The sequence below is a fragment of the Lepidothrix coronata genome, unplaced genomic scaffold (genome assembly GCF_001604755.1).
Source record: "Lepidothrix coronata isolate B3197 unplaced genomic scaffold, Lepidothrix_coronata-1.0 Scaffold296, whole genome shotgun sequence".
In the NCBI taxonomy this organism is placed as follows: domain Eukaryota; kingdom Metazoa; phylum Chordata; class Aves; order Passeriformes; family Pipridae; genus Lepidothrix; species Lepidothrix coronata.
In genome coordinates this window covers 106,186-131,877 of record NW_016690476.1, presented here as the reverse complement: position 1 = coordinate 131,877, position 25,692 = coordinate 106,186, and the positions used below count along the sequence as shown (strand labels likewise).

The following is a 25,692-nucleotide window of genomic DNA, read 5'->3' as shown; positions in this document are numbered from 1 at the left end:
GTAACAGTTCAATCTGTGTTTTTTCTCAGGAAGAACTCCTCCTTTTTTTAATAGGATTTATGCCTGAATACTGGCTTCAGGACTTCTTTGGAAGAAATTCTGACTTTCTCTTTTTTACCACATAACACACTTCCTCTTTTTCTATTTACAGCTCATAAAACTGGGTGTGCTGTTAGTTAACTATTTTTGTACTTACTGCTATTCAAAATAGATAAACCCAGCAGTATCAATTCCTTTTAACATTAAAAAAAATATAAGCAGTGGTCAGATATATGGTATATGCAAAATATTTGAGTCAGTCATCTGTAATAGTGCTATGAAAGATGTCTTTTCTTTTGAGTACTGAACTTATTAGAAATCAAAGTGGAACAAACAGCGGGTTGCTGAAAATTTTGGGTGCATTCATGTTTGGGATGAAAGGCTTCATGCTACTAACTAAGAATGTTCAGTCTGAATATTCATTTAAGGTTTGAGAAGAAGGATGAAGAATCTCAGCATTAGCAAGTTTTAGGAACGCCTTCTTATGAATCAGAAGATAGAAAACTGTGTGTCAGTTGTCATTATAGGAGTTAGATATTAGCAGACTCACTGCAAAGCTATTGCAGTTGATACACTTGAGATGCAGTACTACATTTATACTATTTTTTCAGTAGTAAATTAGTTTTAGATCTTTCTTTAAAAAGCAAGAACTCCGGCGCTGATCTCTTCAGAGGATTTTCTTATGGCAGGTATAAATAGAAATCACGATTAATGATTGCACCATTAGTCTTGAGCTAAATAATAGGGTAAAAAATGCAGCTTTTAGGGTTGTCTTATTTGAACTTTGCCATTCTGTATAAGAATTCAGTTATGTTGAATAGAGTTCTCTTAGTGAAGGTTGAATTTGAAAACGAAATGTGATTTGAGGAAGTTGGTTGTTCAGACTACCAGAATGACTAAAGAAGTACTTCTGTAATCTTGTTGTGGAAATAACATAGAAATCAAAGTGGTATAGGAAATAGCTTTACTTTTTTTTTTTTTTTTGTGGTGGGGGTTCTTTTGTTTAAAAAGAAAATGCTCTATATTGAATAATAATCACAACATTTTTTAAATGCTGATATTTAGCATTACCATGATGTAAACTCATAGTCTTGTCCTGTAGCTGGGATGTTTTATAGGGTATTATTCTAAGATTGGGGCAAATAGGTTTCTCAAGATTTGATTGTTCTAAAGGCCTGTCTTTGTGGTTCATAGCCACTCACTACTGCCACCACTTTCTCCTCCTTCTGTATCTGTCTGAGAGTCAAAAATTACACAGCCTTTTTATGATAGTTACATGTACACAGCCTTTGTGCCTGTCTTCTGCTAGTCCTGATTTGTTAGCCTGACAAAAGTCACTAGAAGTGAGACATAGCACAGAACCAAAATTAATATTGTCTTAATTTACCTGTTTGGAAACAGGTAACTGTACCATTCTTGTATTTCCACCAGTACTCGTGTTGTGATTTAACCCCAGCTGGCAACTAAGCATATGTAGCTGCTCTCTCACTCCCTCCCAGGTGGGATCAGAGGGAGAATCAGAAGAGTAAAAGAGNTGGGTTAAGATAAGACAGCTTAATAAGAAAAGCAAAAGCCATGCACACAAGCAAAGCAAAACAAAAAATTAATTCACTGCTTCCTCTGAGCAGGCAGAGTTCAGCCATCTCAGTCCATAGGAGACTATCAAATGTGATGGTGACATGGCAAGACAAACACCCAGCTTCTTCCTTCTTCTTCCCAGCTTTATATACTGAGCAGGATGTCACTTGGTCTGGAATATTCCTTGGGACAGTTTGGGTCACCTGTCCTGGCTGTGTCTCCTCCCAGCCTCCCATGCATCCCCAGCTTTCCTCCCCAGCGTGGCAGTTTGAGAAGCAGAAAAGGCCTTGGCTCAGTGTAAGCCCCGCTCAGCAATAACAAAAACATCCCTGTATTGTCAACCCTGTGTTCAGCACAAATCCAAAACACAACCCCATACTAGACACTGTGGAGAAAATTAACTCTACCCTGGCCAAACCCAACACAACTGGTCTCTTTCATGTTTCAGGGAGGAAACTGCATAAAACCCTGTTGTGACAAAGCTGTTAAGAGGACAGGGACTAGAGAGTGACTGGATGATGGAAGTTTCACAAAGAAAACTGGTTGGTGTTTGGGAAAAAAATTACTTTATTTTGAAGAGATGAGGTTAATATCTTTATAATGATTCTTTTTCCCCCCCTTCCGGTGAAGATGAATTCAGGAAAGGCATATGAGGTGTAATGCTGCCTTTCTTTTGCAGTAGAAAAGGTTAACAGGAGGAATATTGTTGGGTGTGTCTAAATTTAGAGCTGGACAGACAGCATGGAAAAAGAACCAGCTGACTTTAATCTATATCTGGTCTGAATTTGCATAGGCATTGGAAGGGGATTGTAGAACTTTTGTATATGAAGTTAGTAATTTATATTCAGGATTCCTGGATTTGAAGTGGAAACCTGTGTGAATTAGCACCTGGACCATTCAGAAAGGTTTGGAATTGAAAAGCTGAAAGGAAATAGAAAAAAAAGGCAAAACTCCCCTGTGCCTCTGAAGTTGTGCTTTCTGAAATATCCTGTTTATGGGGACTGATATAGCAGCTAGTGCTTTAAATATGCTGATCTGTGTGTAAATTATTGCAAGATACATAAGATAACATATAGTGGTGGAGCTGTAATGCTGCCATCTTACCAGAGGGAATGTTTAGGACTGGCATCCTGCCACAGGCTCAGACATATAGGAATTGCAGACATTTTGTTTGTTCTTCACAGTTTGATGATTCTCAGGAATGTTTCTGTGACACACAGGGGATGTGTGTAAAAAGTGAGGTTATCAAACCATGCTAATAAATTGTGAAAGTAAGCCTTATATGGAAGAACATCAATATTAGTTTTGTCTCAAAAATCATATATCCACATTTAGAGAACTTCAGGAATATAAGTCTTACATAAAAAAAAATAAAATAGTTTTATTCGTTTAGATGACTTCCGTATGTAGGAAACATACAGGTCATCCTGTGTGCCAAACTGTTTTTCCCCCAATTAAAATGACTACAGCAAGCATCCTTCTCATTTTGTCTTGAAATTTAGAATACAACTTGCTTTTTATCACAGTTGCATGTACACGGTGCAGGTGGTGTTTGCAAAGATTTGTGTCTGTACAAGTGTGTGGCAGAATTGGTTGCTGTTCAGCAAAGGAAATGGTTATGATAGATAGTAGGTGGTTATTCTTAAGTTATGAAACGTGCTTTCTCTCAGGTTACCAAAGATGCTTGGAAAACCTTGTGCTGAGCGTATGTTGTGAACTAATTTCTTAGCTAAAATGTTATTTAACAGGCAATTATGAAAAGCGTGTCACAATCTCCATAGTATGTGTAACTGACTGCACCAAAGGCTGAGAGATAACCCAGGTAGGTAGGCGTAGGACCAAGGTGTGTGTTTTCAGCCAGTGTCTGTTAGTTTATATCTCTTTGGCACTTCAGAGCCAGCTCCTTAGTATATTTGTTCACTGTTAGGCTGGGTCCTGTGGTGCTGCACTGGTTTTACTTTTATAAGTACATTGTATACTCAATTTCTTCCTAATGCCTGGGAGCATGGGTACCCTTATTTGTATTAATTTCAAATAATTTTGTATTTTTACAGTGTGCTGACTTGCTAAGAATTTTGTGCATCTGGAAAACCGAGTTCTGAATACTTACATGTAACTTTTGGAGTTAGTTCTCCATTCCATTTTATATGAGAAGATTTTCAGCACTTGCTTAATATTTCGTGATATATTACTGACTTCTTTACTGTGTGTTGTTTCCTACCTTTCTTGGAATCGTTAAAGTGTTTTTTTTTTTTTGGTTTGGGCAGAGTTAATTTTCTTCCTAGTAGCTGGTACAGTGCTGTGTTCTGGATTCCATATGAGAATAATGTTGATCACACACTGATGTTTTGGTTGTTGTCTAACTAGTGCTTACCCTAAGTCAAGGACTTTGCAGGTGCACAAAAAGCTGGGAGGGAGCACAGCCCAAACAGCTGACCCAGACTGGCCAAGGGGATATTTCATACCATGGAACATCATGCCCAGTATATAAGCTGGGGGGAGTTGGCTGGGAGCTGCCAGTCACTTTTGGGGAGTGGTCTGGGCATTGGTCAGCGAGTGGAGAGCCACTGTGCATCACTTGTTTTTTCTTCTTGCGTTTTATTTCTCACTCTCTTTTTTTTGTTGTATCAGTTGTTGGTGGTGTGATGATGATAATGATGATTATTCTTATTTTATTTTCATTATTAAATTGATCTTAACCCTTTTCCTCATTCTCCTTCCCTTCCCACAGGCATGGGAGGTGGAGTAAGTAAGTGGCTATGTGGTACTTAGTTGCCAGCTGGGGTTAAACCACAACAGAAATGCACTACAATGTTGAGATCCAAGTCGTGTTTGCCACGTAAAAGTGGTGGTCATGTCTGTTTAACTTCAAATTAAAAAATAAATTTAAAGGAAAAATTAAATGTGAGAAGATGTGAGAATTTGAATAAAACTTTGTGGGGACTTATCAAAGGGGACTGTTGTGGGATTCTTTCTTCATTGAAAAGTTTCAAAGTGCTCTACAGCGTAGATAAAGTTAATGTGAATCTCAGATTTTTATTTATCCTTAAGGAAACTTAAAAAAAAAAAAAGGTGTTATACAAAGCCATGTTTTTCCAACAATGTATTGTTCTCTTAGAGATTAATCTTTGAGGGAATGATCTTTTGATATAAATTTTACCTGTTACATGCACATGTTTGATTTTAAATTTAAATATAAAGTCTCAGAGAACAGAAAATGTAGAGTAAGTTGTACTGCTTTGTAAGGTCTTTCTTCTCAGTAGTACTCAAAGAAGAAGCTGATCCTTAGAAGCAAGTTGCTAGCTGTTCTTTGTTCAGTAGGTATTTTGGTACTATTTTTTTCACTTTTTATTCTTAACTTTCAGATCTGTCATACCTCTGCATTAAAATTAATGATTCTTGATGAAATGATGATTCATTTCTTAGTGTTCTGAATTTGTAACTGATTTATAAGTATTACAGAGTCAATTTGAATCTAAAATCTTGAAATTATTTAGGAATGCATTGAAATATATTCCATAAATTATAAGTTTATTTTGTGTGTTCTGTAACTTTTAAGCATTTAGATTTGAATATTTATTTTCATTCTTAAAAAAATAAATAAATTCCTGTGTTTTAATCTCTTGAATATCCTTTTTATATTTTTGGAGGAGTTTTTTATTCACCTTACACCTGGAAAATGGGACTTCCAAACCACTCAGTTATGCAGAGATATGCTTAGGATGCAAGAAGCTCAGCTGGAGTTTGAACTGGCAAAAGGTGTCAAGAGTAACAAGAAAAACTCCTGTAGGTATGTTAGTACCAAGCATAAGGTCAAGGAAAATGTAGGTCCACTACTGCGTGGGACTGGCAGCTTAATTATGAACAACATAGGAAAAGTAGAAAGAAGTATTCCATTTTCCCTCTGCCTTGGTCTGCTTGAGAAAGGTCAGGTCCCAAGTCTCTGTGCCAAGAAGCAACAACAAAGTAAATGGCAAACCACTGACAGTAGAGGAGGACTGAATTAAAGTCCAGCTGTACCAGTTGGACACCCACATGTGAACAGGAACTGTTTGGATGTGTCTGAGTTGGTCCACCACCTATCTTATTCAAAAAGGTCATTGAAGTGGCTGCAAAAGGGCAAATATTTTGCCCACCTGCAAAAACGAAAATTTGGGAAATTGCAGACTAGTCAGTCTCACTTCCTTCTTGGGGGAAGTTGCGGAACAGGTGTTTGCGGAAGTTGTTTTCAGGCACGTGAAAGACAAGGAAGTGGCTGGGAAAAACCAGCTCAGGTTTACCAAGGATAAATTGTGCCTGACTGACATGATGCTTTCTGTGATGGAACCACTGGTTCAGTGGATGAAAGAAGAGTTATGAATGCTGTCTACCTGGACTTTAACAAGGCACTTGATGAGTTCACCTGTACTACTCCTGTAGACAAGTTGATAAGTTACAGTCTGGACATACAGACCATGGAATTTGGCTCATCTGTAAAGATCAAAGGATAATGTGATGTTAATGGCTCAAAGTCAAACTGTCAGGTGGTCTTTGGAGTGGGGTTCCTTAAGGATCAGTGTGGGCTCTGGCAGTGCTATCCAATATCTTTGTAGATGTTCTAATCGTAGGATCAAACCCTCACTGAGTTTGCAGATTACTTAAAAGTAGAAGGGGAGGGAAGTGTGTGGGAAGGAGGAGCCACCATTCACTCAGAGAGATGTTGACAGGCTGGAAAACTGGACCAACAAAAATTGCATGACTTTTAACAAAGATAAATAGGAACTGCACCTGGAATTGAGTAAACTTCAGTGTCAGGACAGGCTGGGAACTGACTGGCTGGGGTACAGCTCTGCTGCAAAGGGCCTGTGGGTTCTGGGGGACAGCAAGCATAACGTGAGCTAGTAGTGTACTGTGGCAGTAAAGGAGGCAAACAGTGTCATGGACTGCATCAGGAAGAAAACCATCAGCGGATCAAGACATGCTTATTCTACTCAGCACTCAGCAGGCCAGCATAAGGTGATTAGAGGACTGGAGGTTGCTGAGGAGGGAGAGAGAACTGGTCATCCTGTGCCTGGTAGTATCAGAGAAAAGTACTCTATTTGCAAGGATGTATAGAGTGGCTTGGATAACCTAATTTAGGGCTGTGCATTCAATAGAAGGTTGGACCAGGTGATTCTCTAGAGATTCCTTCCAGTTTAGACTTCAGTCTATTATTCTACCAAACAGATGATAATTTTTTTGTTACTTTTTGGAAGGTTGCCCACGATAGTCCATAGTTATGATGCATTCTGTCTGTTCTTGTTTGAGCAGACTGAACTAATTTGTATTCAAGATACTTTGTCTGCAAAGCATAAAACATTTTTCTTTTACATGGGCTAGAGATTTCAGTAGTCACTGACTTTGTTTGTGCTGTGATTTGTCAAGCATATAGCTTTACATACGGAAAGATGTTAGTTGAAAGCAAAATAAAAATCATTAATCTACATGGTGACATTGTTATAATCAAATTCAAATTATGCTTTTTGGGTTTTTAAAAGGATTTTATGGATATAAACTGGAAATATATATCAATAGAATAATATTCATAGCCTGTTACTGTATTAACAAAGTTTTACTTGGGTTAGACTTGACACTGTATCTAAATAAGTATATTTGTTTCATGAAGTATTGCAGTTACTGTTCAAAACTAGGAGTTAAGTTGTCCTAAATAGATTTCAGGATGTAAAAGCTTTATTTCTGAAACTCTTGGAAATTTGGAGAAAAAAGATGTTGGTAACTATTTTCCTCTCCTTTCTCGCTTTCTTTCTTTCTTCCTTTTTTCTTTCCTCTTTTAATCTGTTTTCTCCTTTTACTCTTTTCCTCCTTTTGTGGGTAACTTAAATGAATTGTGTTTTACTAAAGCTGGTATATTGATTGTTTGTAGTGGGTGTTTTCTGTGAACTGTGTCTTTTTGTTGAGTCTTTTAGTGAAATGCTTTTCTTGGTTGTATTTTACTCCTGTAAAATCTTTTGCCAAAATGTCTTATTTCTCTCACTAAATTAAGAGAAATTCTCTTAGAAAAAGTGTAGTACCATTGTCTCAGACAAAGGACACTTTGGACACCTTTTGACACTTGGTAGAGTAACTTCACTGTTTAATTTTGGTGTGCCAACTCACTAAAGGACTTATTTTTTAATGAAAAATATTTATTTACAAAGTTATTTTTTAAAGTATCATATATAAACCTTTAAATTTTGTGCCTTTTTAGTTTAGAGATTTTGTGGTGTGTTTTGGAAGTAGTATAGAACGGTCTGTACAAGAAGATTTCTAGGCATTTACAGTATTTAAAAAGTGAGGCTTGTACAAAGATGTTGGAACGCATTTTTCAAACACAACACACAGCTTTTCAACAGTATATAAATTATGTTTAGAAAGTTTGTGAAAATATCCAAAAAAGGCAAGAGGGGTCAGAGTAATCACTGTAAAACTTGGTTTCCTTTGGTATGTTCTCTAAGTTAAATAGCCATCCTTGTCGTACATACCTGCAAGTGGAAAAATGCTGGTGAATAACAGCAATGTGCTCATCTTGCTGGCTTGCCCTTGGCTTTCTCAAATAAACATTTTCTCTGGCATCATTGTGAAATGGAAGTCAGGCACATGCTGAGAAAACTCTCTCAACTGACAGTGTACAACAACTAACCTTTGAGTAGGGTAATGTTTAAAACCATGCAAATGAGAGTTATTCCGACGGGGTTTTCATATTTGGGGGAAGTGAGGTAAAAAAAAATAACCAACCTTCCTATTTTCTGCCAGTGTTGGAGGAGGGGAATAAGAAAGTGATGGATCAAAATTGAACAGACATTTCTACCTTTTGGATTGACAAACTTCAGTAGAAGTGTAGGTGGTATTTAGAACAGCATGTGTCTTCCTCACATCAGTTTCAGGAATTGATCTGGAAAGGCCAGTGTGTGTACTTGCTGTACAGCAGACATCCTAAAGACTGCTGTTTATACTGGTGTTTTTCAAACAGATCTGTTCATTGGAAGTCTGCAGGGAAGTTCTCTCCTATCAGAGAGAACTTCTGTGTAAATTTGGAAGTGATACTTCGGTGAATTAGGTTGATTCAATAGGAGTTTATTCACGAGTGGAGAGTACCTGACCAACTCCTAATGTAGCTGTAGGAGGAAGTGGTTGATGGCACTGACAGTGTAGTCTTTCACTGTGGCACTTCTCTTTTGTCCTGTACTAGCAGCTAGTAATCTGAAAATGGCATTTTATAATCTTTAGAAAAGAGCTGATAAAGTGCTGGGAGCAGGAAGGTGAGAATTGGGGAGCATGACTCCTAAAATCACAGTTGGTTTTGACTAGCTTTTGTTAGTATTCTGAGCAGATGAGAATCAATTAGTGGGATGAAGCACTGAGATGCCAGAAAGTGCCAGAAAACAATGATTCATGCTCCAGTACAAACCGGATGGATGTGGGGACATAATTACAGTGTGTAATCAAAACTGAAACAGTTAGTTTGCCTCAGCTCACTGGTAGCTCAGGTTTGCCCTTTCTTTCTTGGGTAGAAGGGCTTAGAGAGCCCTGTGTTCAATGTGGGTGGGAGCAATAGACCCACAGTACAGCCCCTGGAGTCGTTTGGGAGTGGATAGGGGGAAGCAGCTGGGTCAAACGTGCCCACAGATTTCAGCTGTGGCCCATGGGAAAGTTGCAGAGGTTCGTTGTGTCAGAGTTTTTGTGGTTTGAAAAGCCTATCTGCTTTGTTGCTCTCAGCAGTTGAGCAAATACTATTTTCAGCTACTTTGAAGGAGAAAACTTGGGGTGAGAGGAGCGGTCTTTGATTTCTGTAGCTGAGAGAGCAAAGTCTCCGGTTGAATCTGCAGTCCCCTTCATGGCTGGCTTCAGAAACTTAGCCTTTTCTGCTTCTGACTTGAGAACAGATTTTGAAGAAACATCTGAATAGTTCTCTGCTATTTGGGTCACAGAATTCTTAATAATTCTTTGACCAGAAGTCAAATCTTTACAACAGTAACAAAACTATTAAGTTTGTGGCAGTTCTGTCTCCTGTGAACCAGAGGATGCCAAGGCGTGTGTTCTTTTGGAGTGGCTTCTGACTGAAATTCTTCCCTTAGAAAGTTACAGTTACTATTATTATGCTTTGGAGAGCTAAAATAGAAAAAGGGCTACCGAAAGGACTCTTTCCACTTCCTTGGCATTTACAAGGGAGAAACACTTAAAAAGGGAAATGTTAGATTACAAAAGTTGGTTATGGCACTTAGATCTGATATTTCTTTACAGTAATTAAAATCATTAATTTTAAATTAGAAGGTACATATTAATCCATTCCTACACAAGGGTTTTTTTTTAAATTTAATAGATTTCTGTAATGGTCTTCAAGGAAATGTATATTCTAACTGAAGGAAGAAGTCTGCAGTTTGTTGATTTTTTTATTTTAGAAGGGTTGAGGTTTTTTGATTGAGTCCATTTTTCCATTAGTCTAAATAAATCAAAACTTAAAAATTGTCTTAATCATATATTGACAGAAGATTTTATTAACAGTAATGCTAGATGTTTTATTTATAATTCTTTTCAAGGGTATGACAAGTAAGCAGGATTTCAGTGTGTGGAAGCTTTGAGTCAGATTACACAGCCAAACAGTTCTCTTGTTAATAAAGCACACAGTTTTGTGTTGTTCTTATAAAGGCAATGATTTGGCCAGAGTTGTAGAAGCTAGACCAGGCATTAACTGATAAAAAATAGATGATATATTTTGTTCACGCAGTTGCTGACATAACTTTTAAAGCAGGTTTTGACATGAAGTTTCATGAAGCTCCTTTTAGCTCTATACATAAATGCATTTGTGAAAGTTGCTTGCAGTTTTATGTGAATCAGAGTTCTATCCAGATTATGGATGCAAACTTTGTTTGCTTTTCAGGTTCCTGGCAAGATTTCTCTGTGCAATGATTGTGAATTGCCAAGGTAGCAGTTGCAATTTTGCTGCAGTGCAGAGTTGACCATAGAAATTCCTGTTTTATACTCGTATATTTGTATGTCTGGTCAACTGTCCTGTCATACTGTCTTCAGCTGGGGCACATCCTAGAAGGTTGTGTGGAAGTTTTTTGGCAAAGTGCCTTATAGTGTAGATTAAACTTGACTTTACTTAGTGGGAAACATGCAAATTGCAGCCAGGACTGATGCTTCATTGTTTTTTTATTGACATGGGTAAAAGGAGAGCAGAAATCCTGGTGAAATAAGGAGCTTTGCTATGATGGAAGTAGAAAGGGCAAATGTAGAGCTGAGTTGTTGGGCTTGGTACTGTAAATCAACAGCTGAATGTCCATCAGAAAATGTCAGAGAGACTGATTTTCACAGAGCTAGACTAGAGTTGTGAGTTACAACTAATGCTGTCAATAAAAGTATGTCTAAAACTATGTTTGATGAAGAGGGTCAGGAGGGCCTAGCATGAGTTAAGTCCAGAAAGGTAAAAGGGGAAACCTATGACTGTGTACCTTAATTCTAATCTACAGTCTTCACTTAATCTGAGTTCAGTGCATTTTCCTGAATGGATAGTATTTTGATTCTCAGGGTAGAAAAACATGAAACTATTTTTTTTTAACATTGGTTATTTGCCTTATTTAGCCATATGCCTAGAGACTAGCTCAATAGGTTACTTTTTACCAAATAGAAAAAATATATGTGCAGTTGCCATGTAACTGTTTCACTTCTTTGGAGAATAAATGTGTCTATGCAGATTTTGTCTCTTTTATGTATTCTTCCTCTGTAAGAAAGATGGGCTTCTCTATCTAGCTATTATTATTACTATTATTACTGCTCAGTTATTTTTTTTTGCACACTCATGAGAGAAAATGTCAGTGTGAATTTTTAAAAACGTTTGTATACATGTCTAGTTACAGTATGCTTGTTAAACAGAATAATTTTCATATATTCATAAAGAAATAGATAAAAATTTTCAAGCTGTGGCATTTTTTAAGAGCAAAAATGATGATGGTATGTAACTTATTCAAAAATACATTTCAGTAAATGAGTTGAAACTGAGTTGAAAAATGGTACTAGGTCCACTGTAGATTTTTATTTAGATAAATACTGTCTGTTAATGTAAAACCATGCACCTTAGGTATTGTATGATCTACCAATAAAAGAATAACAAGAGCACAATATGAAAACCACATATTTATCAGACTTTGTGACACAGTTGGGAAAATAAAATAGTATGTCAGATGAACTATAAGCATAAATGCTCAATTTTAATATGACAAGAAGAAATGTCACTGGGAAGAATATACTTCTTGAAAATCTGGTTATGATAATTTATCTTTTTGTTTGGTTGGTTGGTCTTTGGTTTGTTGTTTTTTTTTTGTTTGTTTTTTTTTTTCTCCTGGATAAATAGGTCATGCTTTCCTTGAAATCTGTGGAAAATTTATGTGACCAATTTAAACTCCTCGTCTAAAAGTAGATTTATATTTTCTATGAATGATGGAATATTTTACTTTTGAAAATACATTAACAATACTGTATAGAGCTTGCTAACGTGTGTGTGAAATGTCACTTACAGGTGCTGACCTTAAAGAAAGGGCAAAAATGCACTCAAGTGAAGTTAGTTCTTTTGTCTCAAGAGCGAGAGCAACTATTAATGAATTGGGTAAGTAACCTCTCCCTTGAACAATGTTATTGTAACTTTAACCTGAGAAGCATTAGATCAGAGGAATAACATAAACATGCATGGTTAATTCTTGACAGGTAGTAGGATACCCATAGCTGTTTAGCTTCACATCACAGATCTTGAATTGGAAGGCACTCAGTAAGGATTATGGAGTGTGTTGATAAACATGAATCATCATGCATTTATTCTTTTATAATGTTTCAAAATGAGCTGGAATTTTTTAAAGAACGCTAGAAAGGCTAAATCTCAACGGGAATAGAGGTGATTTTCCCTTCTGTTTTTGTAAAGGATGGATTGTTCAGTGACATCCAAGTGCTTTACAGTTTAATTTTCACTGTTGAATTCTTGTGGTTGATATAATTAGTACGGTCTAATATATTGTAGAAACATGTTAAACATCGACTGCTGATAGAAATTTAGCTACTAAGCCTTCTAAAATTTTGCTTAATATGCAGTTGCTCTGGTGTAGTAAAACCTGTTAATAGTTTGAGATTTTAATGGGCTTGTATCAGTTTTTAAGGTACAGTTTCTCTGTAAGTTCTACATTATGAATTCACCATCAAATAATCATATTTTTACATCTCTGATGATCAGTTTTAATATAATTGTTTTTCAACAGGGTATTGCCAGTATCTTCTGTTGAAAAGAGAAGTATAGTGTTCCAAGTTCGAAGCAATTAATTTTCTGCATTTAATTTATGTATGAAACATATTCTGCCACTTGAAATTTTGGCACGAAACTCTGAGGAATAAATAATTTCTCAGAAAATGTTTTTAGATACATTTCCTTAAGAACACTGTGTCAGATATTGGTTTGGCAGAATGTTATGAATGGATACCAGTATGTTTTTTCAGGTAAATGACAAACTGCTGAAGAATGTGTCTTTGATTAGGTACTTCATGGAGAAACTTGTGCCCTCAAATGAATGTCATGTCTTTGACATGACAGTAGACCGTCAGGGCTCTTTAAATAAGTAAAATCTGTGAAATGCCTAGAATCATTGATTTTAGATCATTGATTTCCTGCAGCTAATGTTGTATATCATGCTGGTGTTTGTCCTTCTGTTGGAATGCCAAGCAAAAAATTGTTCAGTTCAGGATTTTGTAAGAATTTTGGGAGGCTTCCTTAGCACTAATATTTTTTCAGCCTTCCTTGGCCTGAAGTTACTGAAAACACTTTGAGCTGCTGTTAATGTTTAAATAGGGGCAACTGGTTTCAAGATTTTCCGGTGATTAGTAAGTGGAGTTTTTTAATTCAATTATTTTTGGATTTTAAAGTGAGAAAATTTCTGAAGCCTGAAGTATTTGAATACAGCATTCTGCACTGAATGATGGAAAATATTCACAGTGATTTGATGCTTTATTTTGCCTCAGAGTTGAAAAAATCTTTGAGAAAAATATTTGATAGTCTTCGTCTTCATTAAGGTTGCTGTAAGACTGTTTAACCACTAAATATGTAAGCAAATTTTCAGTGTTATCTGAAAGGTTTACACTGGATCATTATGGTTACAGTGAATTACTTGAGGTTCAGGAAACCTCTGTGAGTGCTTTTATTCATTGATCTCTAGTCTCTTTCTCAAGAAAGAAGCCTGGAATTGTGAGGTGGTGGAATTAATATTTGAGAACCCAGGCCACTAGGGTAGACCTAGAAGTACCTAGACAGGAAGGTTTGTGTGGGGATGTAGTAGCAATTAGACATGTCTCTGGTTGAAAACCAGAAGCCTCATAGCCCTTGTCTCATACTGTAACAAAACTTTTTGCTTAGGTTGACTGTGTCTCTCTCCCCTCTCTCGTTTTTGCCTCTTTCTCCCCCTTCTCCCTTTCCCCTTTCCTTACTCCCTCTCCCCATTTTGCCATTTCCACTTTAAAACATAAACAGAACAGTCACTACAAGGTTCTCCTAGTTAATTTTTTAAGGACTAGAGAAGAATATTGAGATATCACTTCTAATATTACTGGTCAATTATCATATCATGTATGTTTAAACATGCATACTGTATAAGTAGCTTTAATTTTTAGGTCACATGATATATTCCCAGTATATACATCTTTGATGCATAGTTTTTTTGAACATATTATGACAGCAGTAGATGTAGTTATAGAACAGCTCTAACATTTTTCTGAAGGGTCTTTGCAAAGCAATTAAAAAATCATAGAACCATGGAATGGTTTGGATTGGAAGGGACCTTAAAGATCATTTTGTTCCAACGTCCTGCCATGGGCAGGGACACCTTTCACTGGACCAGGTTGCTCAGAGCTCCATCCAACCTGGCCTTGAACACCTCCAAAAATTGGCCATCCACATCTTCCCTGGGAAACCTGTTCCAGTGCCTCACCACCCTCACAGTAAAGAACTTTTTCCTAAAATCTAATGTAAGTCTACTCTCAGTGTGAAGCCATTGTCCCTTATCCTGTCACTCCATGCCCTTGTAAAAAGTCCCTCTCCATCTTTCATGTAGGTTCCCTTCAGCTATTAGAAGGCTACAATTAGGTCACCCCAAAGACTTCTCTTTTCCAGGATGAAAAATCCCAAATGCTCCAGCCTTTCCTCACAGGAGAGGTGCTCCCTCCCCTTAATCAACTTGGTGTCCCTCCTCTGGAGTCACTCCAGCAGATCAAGCCCTTTGTGTGCAGGGGATCTCAGAGCTGGATGTAGTACTCCAGGTGGGGACTCTGTGTGTAATTCCCTATACCAGGAACTAGTAGAGAATATAAAACAAAAATTATGATTTTAGATTAGATGGCTGCACAAGATGTCTTGTTGTGTGATATCCTTTTGAAAAGAAGTGAATATAATTTTGTAGCAAATCAGAGGTTCTTAGCTCTTTTCCTTTTTTTTTTTCTGAAGAAGTGATCTGTCATTACAGAATGTAGTTTTTGTGGAACTATGGGGACATTTTATTTGCATTTGGTTACTGCAATGAATCTGTATATTGAAAATGATAATGATATTTTTCCTGCCTGGGAACAACTAGAATGTTGTGAGGTGGTTAATGAGGAGAAACCATTTTCAAATTAGTATTTACCACTGAGAATGTTGTATAGCCAGGGAAAAATATTTCCGATCTCCTACTTTGTTCTTTTTCTATCTGAGTTAAATGCTTTAATCTCATTTAAAATGTATTCTACTTTTTGCTTTTCAGAACTAGGTCATGTTTTGATAATTTGTATTCAGACGTGTGACCTAGTAAGGAGATGCTTCTTTTTAGCTATATTTTCAGAAAGAAGACCATTAAGTTACCTTTGTAGACAAAATACACTAAAGGTTAATTATGTCTCGAACAACTGCATAAACTTAGCTTTTTTAGCATGCTTAGGCTTTCCTTAGTGTCTGTCAGTTTCATTACATTTAAAATCCTTATGCTAGTGGTTTTGTAAAAAGCTGAAGTATCATTTTGGAATACAGCTACAGAAGAGAATTTTCTGGAAATTAAAAGCATACTGCACTTGTTTATATGGGCATAATTTATAACTTCTTGCTAAATTTGGGTGAAGTAGTAAGACTGCAGTAAATATCACTTGGTTTAAAAATAAACACATAAAAGGGCTGAAAAAACTGAACTGAGCCATTAGTTGCAGCACTTAAGATCTTTAAGTTGTGGAGAGGGGAATCAAAACAGCTTCTATTTTTAGCAGTGGTTGCTTTTGCTAAGATTATATCAGAATTGTGGGGGGTTGTTTGGGGTTTGGTATTTTTTTTGTGTGTGTTTGGGGTTTTTGTATTTTTCTTTTTCTTTTTTTTTTTATAGTAGAATTTGTAAGAATACTTGTCCATTACTGTATTCTGCCTTGAGGCACTTCACTGCAGATGTAAGACTGTCTTTACCCTCAAGAAACAAGGAGAGAAAGCCTTAATAGATCTCTTGTAACCGTGCACAGCAAGACAGGCCTACCTAAATTAATCAAATTACGCTGACTTCCAGAAGCCTTGGTTTTGATGCTTTGGGGGGTAAAAAACCCCTATCATTCTGGGTCAGATCTTCAATATGTATTCTTATAGTATGACTCCCATTAAGTCCATGTCTGGGCTGTGATATTATTGTTGTAGATATGTTATCTGTTGGGATTTCAGTTGCAAAACAAACTGAGGCTATGTATGGGGCTGAATGCAGTAACCACACTACTCCATAAAAACACCTTGTTCAACAGAAAGAAAAAGTGAAGCTGTAGAAAAAATTTCAGCTCAGCCAATACATGTAATTACTCAGAGTGACATTTGGCCCCAGCCTCTAATAAGTGAGAAACTTAACTGTTTAGCAAAGCTCTTCCAAAGAACATAGGCACACGTACCCAAATCCCACAAGCAGGGAATAAAAACTGGAGACTGACTTTCTTGGTTACTTTCTAAGATTAAAGAGTGGTCAGCTTGTTTTTTATTTCACATTTGGAGACAAAACACCTTACTCATGGCCTAATGGAACCTAGATCTGCACTAAGTTAAGATTGAAATTTTTAATAAAATACTGACATTACTCGTTTTCTGTAGGTTATGTTGCATTATAACAAACCTTGCAGTACTTTGTGAAAGGTAGATGATTAATTTTGATACCTAAGTTGTGATACAACTGCAATAAGTGGTGATATTCAATAACTTTGTTTATACATAATTTTTACAGATATGATTAGTTTTAACGTTAGTTTTAACATAGTTTGAATGAGATCATCCTCAGAAAGCACCTTGTGGTCAGTTGCTTGCACTTGTGTTTTTTGTTGTGTGCTTTTATTTTTATTCAAAGCAGATACATCTCTATATTTATAGATTTTTTTTTCCCCACCCTTCCTTAGCAATTTCTGTGTCATTCTGGCTTCTTTCAGTCATTACCAAACTTTTAACTTACCTGAAAGAGTGCACTTGTTCATCCTTCTGGAGAACACCCTCTTTTCCAAAAAGTCCCAGTTTTGACTATTGAAGATCATGCATCCTTGGGAATTTTCTTCTTTGTGCCGTGTTACATTCTACAGTTCAGTTTCGGATGCAAGCTCTCAGAAATCCCAAGAATGATATCAGAATTATAAAAATTTCAGTTGTTTTCTGGTCTGCCAACTACTACCCCACCTTCCCACTGTGAGTTCTCAAAAGTAAGCAAGAATAATAATTGATGAGGTCAGTGCAGTGCCTTATATTGCTATTTGAGTTTCTGGTGCTTCTGTGGAGCTTTGGTTGGCATTTAAAATCCTGGTTTAGTAATTAACACTCCAAGCCTGATTACTGATCCTTATGTAACATTTACCCAATTTATCTGTTTGCTGGAGGCAGATCTGGCCATCAAAGGCAGAGTACTCTAGTTTGGAAATCTTTTGGTAAGAACTGAGGATTTCTCTCGTAGGGAAGAAGGATACAGGTTGTAACTGGCGTTTACTGGAAAGCTGAATGAAATTTCACGGCTATCAGATTTGAAAAAGGACTAATGTACAGCTAGCAGAGCCATGCTTAGCAGCCTGCCTCAGGCATCATGGTGTTTTTGTGTTGCTGACACCGTGAAAGGGAGATTTTGGCACAGGGCACAGTATTCCGCTTGCTGTGTTGTGTGGTTGCCTTTTTGGTTAAGTGTACTGCATAGCTAATGCAGTCCTTGACTGCTTGCATTCTGAGTGTGTTGCTGAGCTCTTGGTTGTTTTCCAATAGTAGATTTACTGCTTCTCTTAATATTGAATTAATTTAAGATACCTGTTGACAAAGTGTTGCCTGTTTCCCAAACAGACAGTTCTGTCCATGCAGAGTGGAAATTAGGGGCTTTGTCAAATTGCACTGGATTGTTTTTAATTAAAAACCACAATTCTAAACTCTGTACCATTTTAGAGACAATAAATGCAATATTAAACTTCTCTACTAAGATATTTATTAGCTATTTATATGACAACAGTACTTCCACAATTGCTAATACATTTCCCTCCCCCCCCCAATAATAACCTTCTAAAAACTTACAAAAGAAATGCTGAAATAGAGGACCTGAATATTAGAATAAGCTGATTTTCCTTCTGTGTAGATCTGAAGATCAGAGGTGGCTTTGCATTGCTGATTCATTGCTTTGATCCTTGGTGCTGCTGTACAGCCTTGACAAAAATCAACATATCCTCAGCAGTAGTTTAGTTTTCCTACTGGCAGTAATTCCAAGTGCTGCTTTATGAGGAAAAGAGGCTATGTTCTGGACATGGCTCTTTAATTTTCCTTCCACAAAAAGTAACTGTACCCAAAAGGAGGGTGCTACTTGCTCAAATGGTCTATTGAGATCAACACAGCCAGTTTGCACTCTGTTAGAACAGGCCTCCAGTATGACTTGCTGTCCAAAGCGGCTGTTCCCTCTCTAGGGAGCCACATTTTGTATGTTTGATGCACTGGAAAACTCAACCCTTTCCTCACCTTGCTCAGGTTTGAAATTGCATGTTTCAATCCCCGAGTGAGAAGGAATAGTTTGTTAGCTCTTTTTCTTTGCCTGTCTTGGTCTCTGGCTCTGCTCCTAGAACGCATCAGTATTAAAAGGGCAGCGCTCCTGGCGTGGTACTGAAAGCATAAAGTTGTCCTTCTGTCTAAGAAATCCAAATGTCATTGCCTGGCCCAGGCATGAGGCTTTGACTTCAGAGTAGCATGTTCTAGTCTTGTGTTGCACACACCCTTTGCCTAGGTATGCACTGGCTTGATGATATTGCCAAGCTAGTTAATGAAAAAAAAATTATGCTTCCTGTGAAATGTTAGGGAGTGTTTCTTCTGTAGTATTCCGTAAATGAGCGGGCTTGAAACTATTATTTGATACATTGTGCTAATTTAGAAATAAAGGTAATTTAGCACTAGACTGGGCAATGCTTTGAATCAAACAAGGATGCTTGTGTTGTCTTCATACTGTAAATCAGACAAGTAGACGATAAAAAAAAAGAAAAACATATCCCTTTTGATTTTCTTAGCAGAGATTATATTAGAGACTATAGTTGTGCATATGTATTGTGTGTATATATTATGTAGAGACTGTAGTTTGAGTTTTATTTTGTGTGAGCTTTAGGGAATAAAAAAAATTACATAGAAGTGGAATGTAAAAAGGTAACTGAATTCATTTAACATTGGTGTTATCCCCCGTGTTTTATAAATTCACTGCTTGATTATGTGCTCTGCTGTTTGTGTTAGTAATAAATTCTTAAATGTACTTAGTAAGGGTAAGAAATACAAGAAATAATTTTAATTTTTCTTCTATCCAAAGCTTTTAGTCATTTGCACAGAAAGTAGATTCTGTCACCTGGGTTTTACTTCATTATTGTCTTACTGAAGGCAGAACGAGACTAGAAGGTGGAACATTAGGAAATATGAAGAAACTGAGGAATCTGTTTATCAAACTGAAGTGTGTCACTGAAGATGAATGAAATATACAAATAATTTTATATAATACAAAAGGAAAATAATGGAAGAGTTGGCTATAGCAAACTGTAGCTAAATGGTTTGATTAAAGCACCTCTTTCATTCCTATTAGTTTCCCAGTTTCTGTTTCTGTTATCAAGAATGTAAAAAACAGTGTCTCTATTACCTGTCCACAATAAAGTAGCAAATAGAAAATTTTAAAAAATAAGAATGTAATATTCCTAATACTCCTATATTAAGGTTGTTTTGATTGGTTTTTTTTGTCTTTCAAAAATATTTTTTCTAGGTCATATATAAGAGTGAGTAATCACTGGAGGAAACTGGGAAATTAATGGGATTGAGTGAGGAGCTTTAGCTGTTGTCATAATACAGGGAAGAAAAACTTTATTAATATCTTTTGCTTAATAATCAACTGTAAGCTATGCACAGTAACCTTTTTAACTAAAAAGCAAAATTTCTTTAAAATGCATTAAAAAATGCATTTTTTTGTGCAGCTCTTTACTGCTGTTGATTGTCTGCCTGAACTTTGAAGGTATTAAAGCAAAGACACTGATGTTCAAACAACTCTACTAACAGTTGCAGTCTATTAAGCTTCTTATCCAGAGCACAGGAATTAGAGGGTAGATAAAAGCCTTTCACAGCTGTACTCTAGCAGATGAATGGCAAAAAGCTGTGTGTGTCCAAATGCATACGTAGCCTATTCAGAATTAAGACTGTGGGGTCATGTTTTTGCAGATGGATATATTTTTTAAAAATATTTTAAGACATATAAGTTACTTCGAGTAGTTGCTTTTTCATTCTTTTTGCAATTATGAGAAGTAAAGCTTTGCAGCATTTAATTACTTGCCTTTTGCAAGCAATTAAATGCTTTGACCAATCTTCTTTACCTTCAGCTTCCTATAGGAAGGTTTGACAATCTCTCTCAGACTCTTTCATATTTTGCTACATTCATTGGTTGGTTTTCTTAGTGTTACAGAACGAATGGAAATATTTGTTGAAGTTTTTGGTTTCTGTTAGCTTTTTTCCCCCCATAGAAAGGTCTTTTCTTGATGGTAGTGTTGCAACTGAAAATGCAAGCAAACTGTTGTAGCCACTGACTTGATAACAGATTTTTGCAAGGTAAGGTAAATGCCTGAAACAAAACTGACATTCCAGTGATAATATGCCATCTTAACATTATTATTTTTCTTCAGGAAAAGGTCCCTTAAGATGAAATCAAGATATAGTATTGTGTTGCAATTATTTTTCTGATTTCCTATGACAAAAATTATCTAATATGTAAGTGTAATTTTGTGATTATAATGTTCCTAATATAAAGAATATTTCAATTATCAAAATTGCATATAGTCCACCTCTACTTGCCACTCAAGGTGCATAGTTTATGTCCTTTATTTTTTTTTTTAATGGAAAAAAAAAATCTTAATTTTTACAATGAAGAGTCACATCACCAAGGGAGATCAAAAATCTATGTAGTGCCCAGGTGGAAGAGAAGTCTATTCTGACTTACAAGATAAGAATATCTAGGTATGAACTTAATTATTTTAAAGCCAAATTAAGGATCCGTTCCCAGTTATTATGCAAATTAGGGTGTGGTTTTAAATAATCATTACTGCTGACTCAAAATTCCTATTTGCATCCGTGACCTTTTGAAAACACTTTTCTAACTTGCAACCAGAAAACTTGCAGATATAGGGTTCATAAGGAGACTGTAAAGTAACAGGTCTTGAACCTTTCTTTCAGTGTTGTTGGTGTAGGAATCAGACATAGACTTGCAATATTATGTGGGTTTAAGCTATTGCCAGTTGAAATATACACTGAAAATAATGACCATGTAAATGAGTGCATTGTTTTGTAGTAACAAACCTAAAATTTGTAATTCTTTAACACTTGCACTCTTCAGATGTGACTTCTGTTTCTTCTGTCTGGCTATTAAGACATTTTGGGGGCATGTGACCATTCCTTTTATTAACTTGAAGGCTCCATTATTGTTGCTACATTTGAATAAATGTACTAAGAAACATGGAGGGGGAGCTTTCTTATCTGTAGAATAAAGTTCATCCTTGGAAAGGTGCTGGAACAACTAAACGTGGAAACTAAACTACTACTGGGCACATGAAGGACCAGAAAGTTGTGAGGTGTAGTCAGCATGGAATCACAGAGAGGGAAGTCTTGCTTGACTAGTCTTGTAACCTATGAAGAAATGACTGGTTTCGTAGGTGAGGAAAGAGCAGTGGATATTTTCTGCCTTGACTTCAGTAAGGCTTTTGACAGTGTCTCTTATAAGATTCTCATAAAGTAACTGATGGACTGGGTCAACAGGCAGCGAAGTGGATTGAAAATTGGCTAAATGAATAGATGCAGACTCTGGGCATCAGCAGCATGAAGTCTGCTTGGAGGCCCCTAGCCAGCAGTGTGTATCCCAGGGGCCAGTGCAGGGTTCAGCGTACCCTCAGCAAGTTTGCTGCTGGCATAAAAGCATAAGGAATGGGTTGTGCTATTATTTAGAGGGAACTCACCAAGGTGGAGAAGTAAGCTGACAGGAACCTCATTAGGTTCAGCAAAGGAAAGTGCAAACAACCCCATGCACCAGTACATGCTGGGGGTAATGATATGAAAAGCAGCTGCACAGAAAAGCTGTGCAAGTCCTGTGGACACCAGGTTAACATGAGACAGCACTGTGCCCTCGTGGCAAAGAACTACAATGGTATCCTGGGCCGACAATGAGTGTTGCCAGGGAGTTGAGGGAGGTGATCCATTCCCTCTCATCGGCGCAGGTGAGGCCACTGCTGGAGTACTGTGGCCAGTTCTAGGCTCCCCAGCAGAAGACAAAGATGGAGCTACTGGGTAGTCCAGTGAAGGGCCATGAAGATGATGAATGCTCTGGAGCATTTCTCCTATGGGGGAAGGTTGACCAAGCTAGAGCTGTTCAGCCTGGAGAAAAGAAGGCTCAGGAGGTGATCTCATCAATATAGAAATGTCTAAAGGGGAAGGTGTTCAGAAGAAGAAGCTGGGCTATCTCCGGTGGTGTCTAGTGACAGGACCAGAGGCCATGAGCACAAACTGGGACACAGGACGTTCTTCCTGAGCGTCACAAAGTCCTTATTCACTCTGAGGGTGAGGGTGACTGAGCATTCATACAGGTTACCCAAGGAACTTGTGGAGTCTTCCTCCTTAGAGATCTTCAAAAGCCATCAGGACATGAGCTTGAGCTGCCTGCTCAAGGTGATGCTGTTTGAGCAGAGGAGTTGGATCAGGTGACCTCCAGAGGTCTCTTCCAGCCTCAGCTATTCTGTGATTTAAAGGTTTCTTATGTGCTGCAGATGTATGTAGGCAGATATTTGCCACACTTTCTCAGTCTGCTAGAGTTAGATAATGAATTGTGGAACTGTTAATCTGTTTTTCAATTTATGGCATACTTTCCTCCAGTAATGCATATCATACTCACAGTATGCAGGGTATTTTTAGACAATTCATCTTCCTTTCTTTATGTTCTACAAAATCCATTATTCAGAAGGAAAAATGAGCTGCTGGACATGACCCCGATGTTGCTTGTCCTAGTAAGCTGTTCACTAATAAGCCTTATTTGTCAAATAATCAGAAACGCACCTGTGAAATAAATAGGTTGGACAATCTATTTTTTGGTTCTGTGGGAACTCAGTTCCACTGTCATGTAAAATTGAATTCTCTTGCTGCTTCTGTCTTAGTTGGACACTCACAGTTTTTGAGGCAAATAGAGTACTCTCACTACTTTCTTTTCAGTCAGTACCAGGAAAAAAGAATTCTTCTTTTCATAATTAAAGACAAGTCAAGCTTACGAATCTGGTTTGGTAGGTACCAGAGGTAGTAACCAGCTTCTGATTTATGTCTGAATAGCTGTTCTTTCTGATGATTGATTGCCAGAGGTCACTGAAGTAAGATGAGGAATGAACAATAAGGACTTTTTTGAACATTATGCAGGTGTAGGACAACACAGGATTAGCTAGGGAAGTTAAGGTGACTGTCTTTATTTTAGTGTTTTGTATCAAATGCATAAAAAGGCAAGCTTTAAAATGGGGCTGCATTTGAATGTTCCTAAATACCAGCTTCTGACTGTTAAAAGTAGTTGAATAGAATATATTTGTCCTAATCTGTAAAAGAGTACTTCAAAAATAGAAGTTAATTGTCTCTAGGGGACCATATAGAATTTGTGCATTGTTAGGGCTTGAGTGGGCTTTCATGGAATTTTCTGATTCATGGGAATCATGAACTGTTGCTGCAGTAACAGCGCAAACATTTTACTTCAGAAGAAACTGAGTTCTATGCCTGCTGGACTTCAGTTCTTCAATGATGACTCCTATATCCTAGCTATAGGAAAGGAATACTACAGTTATCCTACAGGTTGATTGTAACTGCTGCCAAGCTACAAATATGTGATTCTCATATACTTCATTGGTACTTGAACAGTCTGCATCTCACAATATCTTGTGCCTCACTCAGGAATTTTTTTTGTTTTTATATGAGTATGTGATACAGTTGCTAACAGAAAATATTACAGGTATAAATTTACTTGGCAAGCAAGGGAGATGCTCTTGGAAGGTTGGTCTCTTTGAATTTGACACATTCTGCATCAGTAACTCTGTCTTCTGGGTGTTATGTATTTTAATTTAGTCAATCTGGACAAGTTCATGTAGGTTGACCAGGAGCACAAATCATGAAGTCTGGAATTCTGGATAACTGTATTATTTTTCTGATGCCTGTTTCAGGAACTATCAGTAAGAGACCAGTACTGGTGATAGGTCTTCCTTTGAGTCCTTGGACACCATCTAAAGAATGTGTTTATTGCCTGTTATGTAAAATATACTGTTCATAAAAGCAAGGCTACTTTCATATATAAATTTTTGCTGTTTTGGTTTTACTCTATGTATTCATTTCTTGCACTTCTTACTTCCTTCTTCCTAAGTAACTGTGGAAAGTAGATTTTTCCTGGTTGATCAGACCACTTATTTTCTGTCAATAGTGAGAAAGTGAGATCGTGAAAAAGGCTGCTTGAAAGTTACTGTGAAAGTATCACGTGTAGTTCAGTTCCATCTCAGCTATTATCTTACATAGCTGTAATTTGATAAGAACTTTCCTAATGAATTAGTCAGAGAACTAAATAGTCAGATATGATTCAGGTTAGTAGAATCCAGGCAACTTCTGCTTTCTATTTGGGGAATATCAGTGTCCGCAGTAATATGAATCAGCTGTGTGGGCTTTGTGACACACATCTGAGAAACTATTTAGTGGTCAAGTCCTCCAGACCTGAAGCCTGTATTTATGTGCCTGTTGTTCATCATATCATCATCTCTAAGCAGAAAGGAAATCCCTTGTTAGTCACCAGCAGTGGACATCATGTGGAAAGCCACTTAAAGGTGAAACAACATTACCTGCTTCAGAAAAACTGTAGTTCTTTGAAATTACTTCCAAAACATTACATGTGTTTTTATGTACTTAACTGCAGAGTGCTCCTTCTTTGACATCTTGTACCAATGGCAAAACTGTGGGAGAGTTTAGCTTACTCTATTCTATATGTTTCAGTAATGGAAAGTCACAGGAGAGCAGGAGGTATCCCAAGTCTACAAGATGCTGCTGGTCAGCCTAATCTAAAACTACGTGTGACATATCTGTTTAGCAGGAGTGTATTCCTGAAGCTGAGCTGAAGATTCACAGTTAGTGCAGAGTAGGAAACAGGCCCCTTTCTTTATATTGCTGTATATAATATTTTCTAACTTTTGTTTGACCTTTTTATGGGTTTAGTTTAGGTATATAATGTTACGAACTGTAGTTTCTCTTATTGAAGTTCTTCAATTTACCTGTTGGTCACTGTACCTGTATAATGTCTTGAATGGCTTTTGCTTGGGACATGTTTTGCATGCAAAATGGAAGTGTCTTTACAGAATTTGCAGCATGTTTTACAATACAATAGATGTGTGAAGTAATCTTCTATGAATTAATTCATGAACTATCTTATTATTTAGCGTTCTTCATATTCCACACTTTGATATACTGTGGTAGCTCAGTGAAATTCTCTGACTAAAGTTTAATGCTGCTTGTTACTCAGTCTTTTTAAT

General features: G+C 37.0%; 1 protein-coding gene across 1 annotated transcript in view; it reads left to right on the top strand.

The window, feature by feature from the left end:
- The window catches only part of AUH (AU RNA binding methylglutaconyl-CoA hydratase), a 102,689-nt gene that overhangs the window by 15,036 nt on the left and 61,961 nt on the right, over positions 1–25,692 (top strand). The window contains exon 3 of the mRNA XM_017837210.1: positions 12,152–12,238. Coding sequence (XP_017692699.1) covers positions 12,152–12,238 — 87 coding nt within the window. The remainder of the gene's footprint in view (positions 1–12,151; positions 12,239–25,692) is intronic.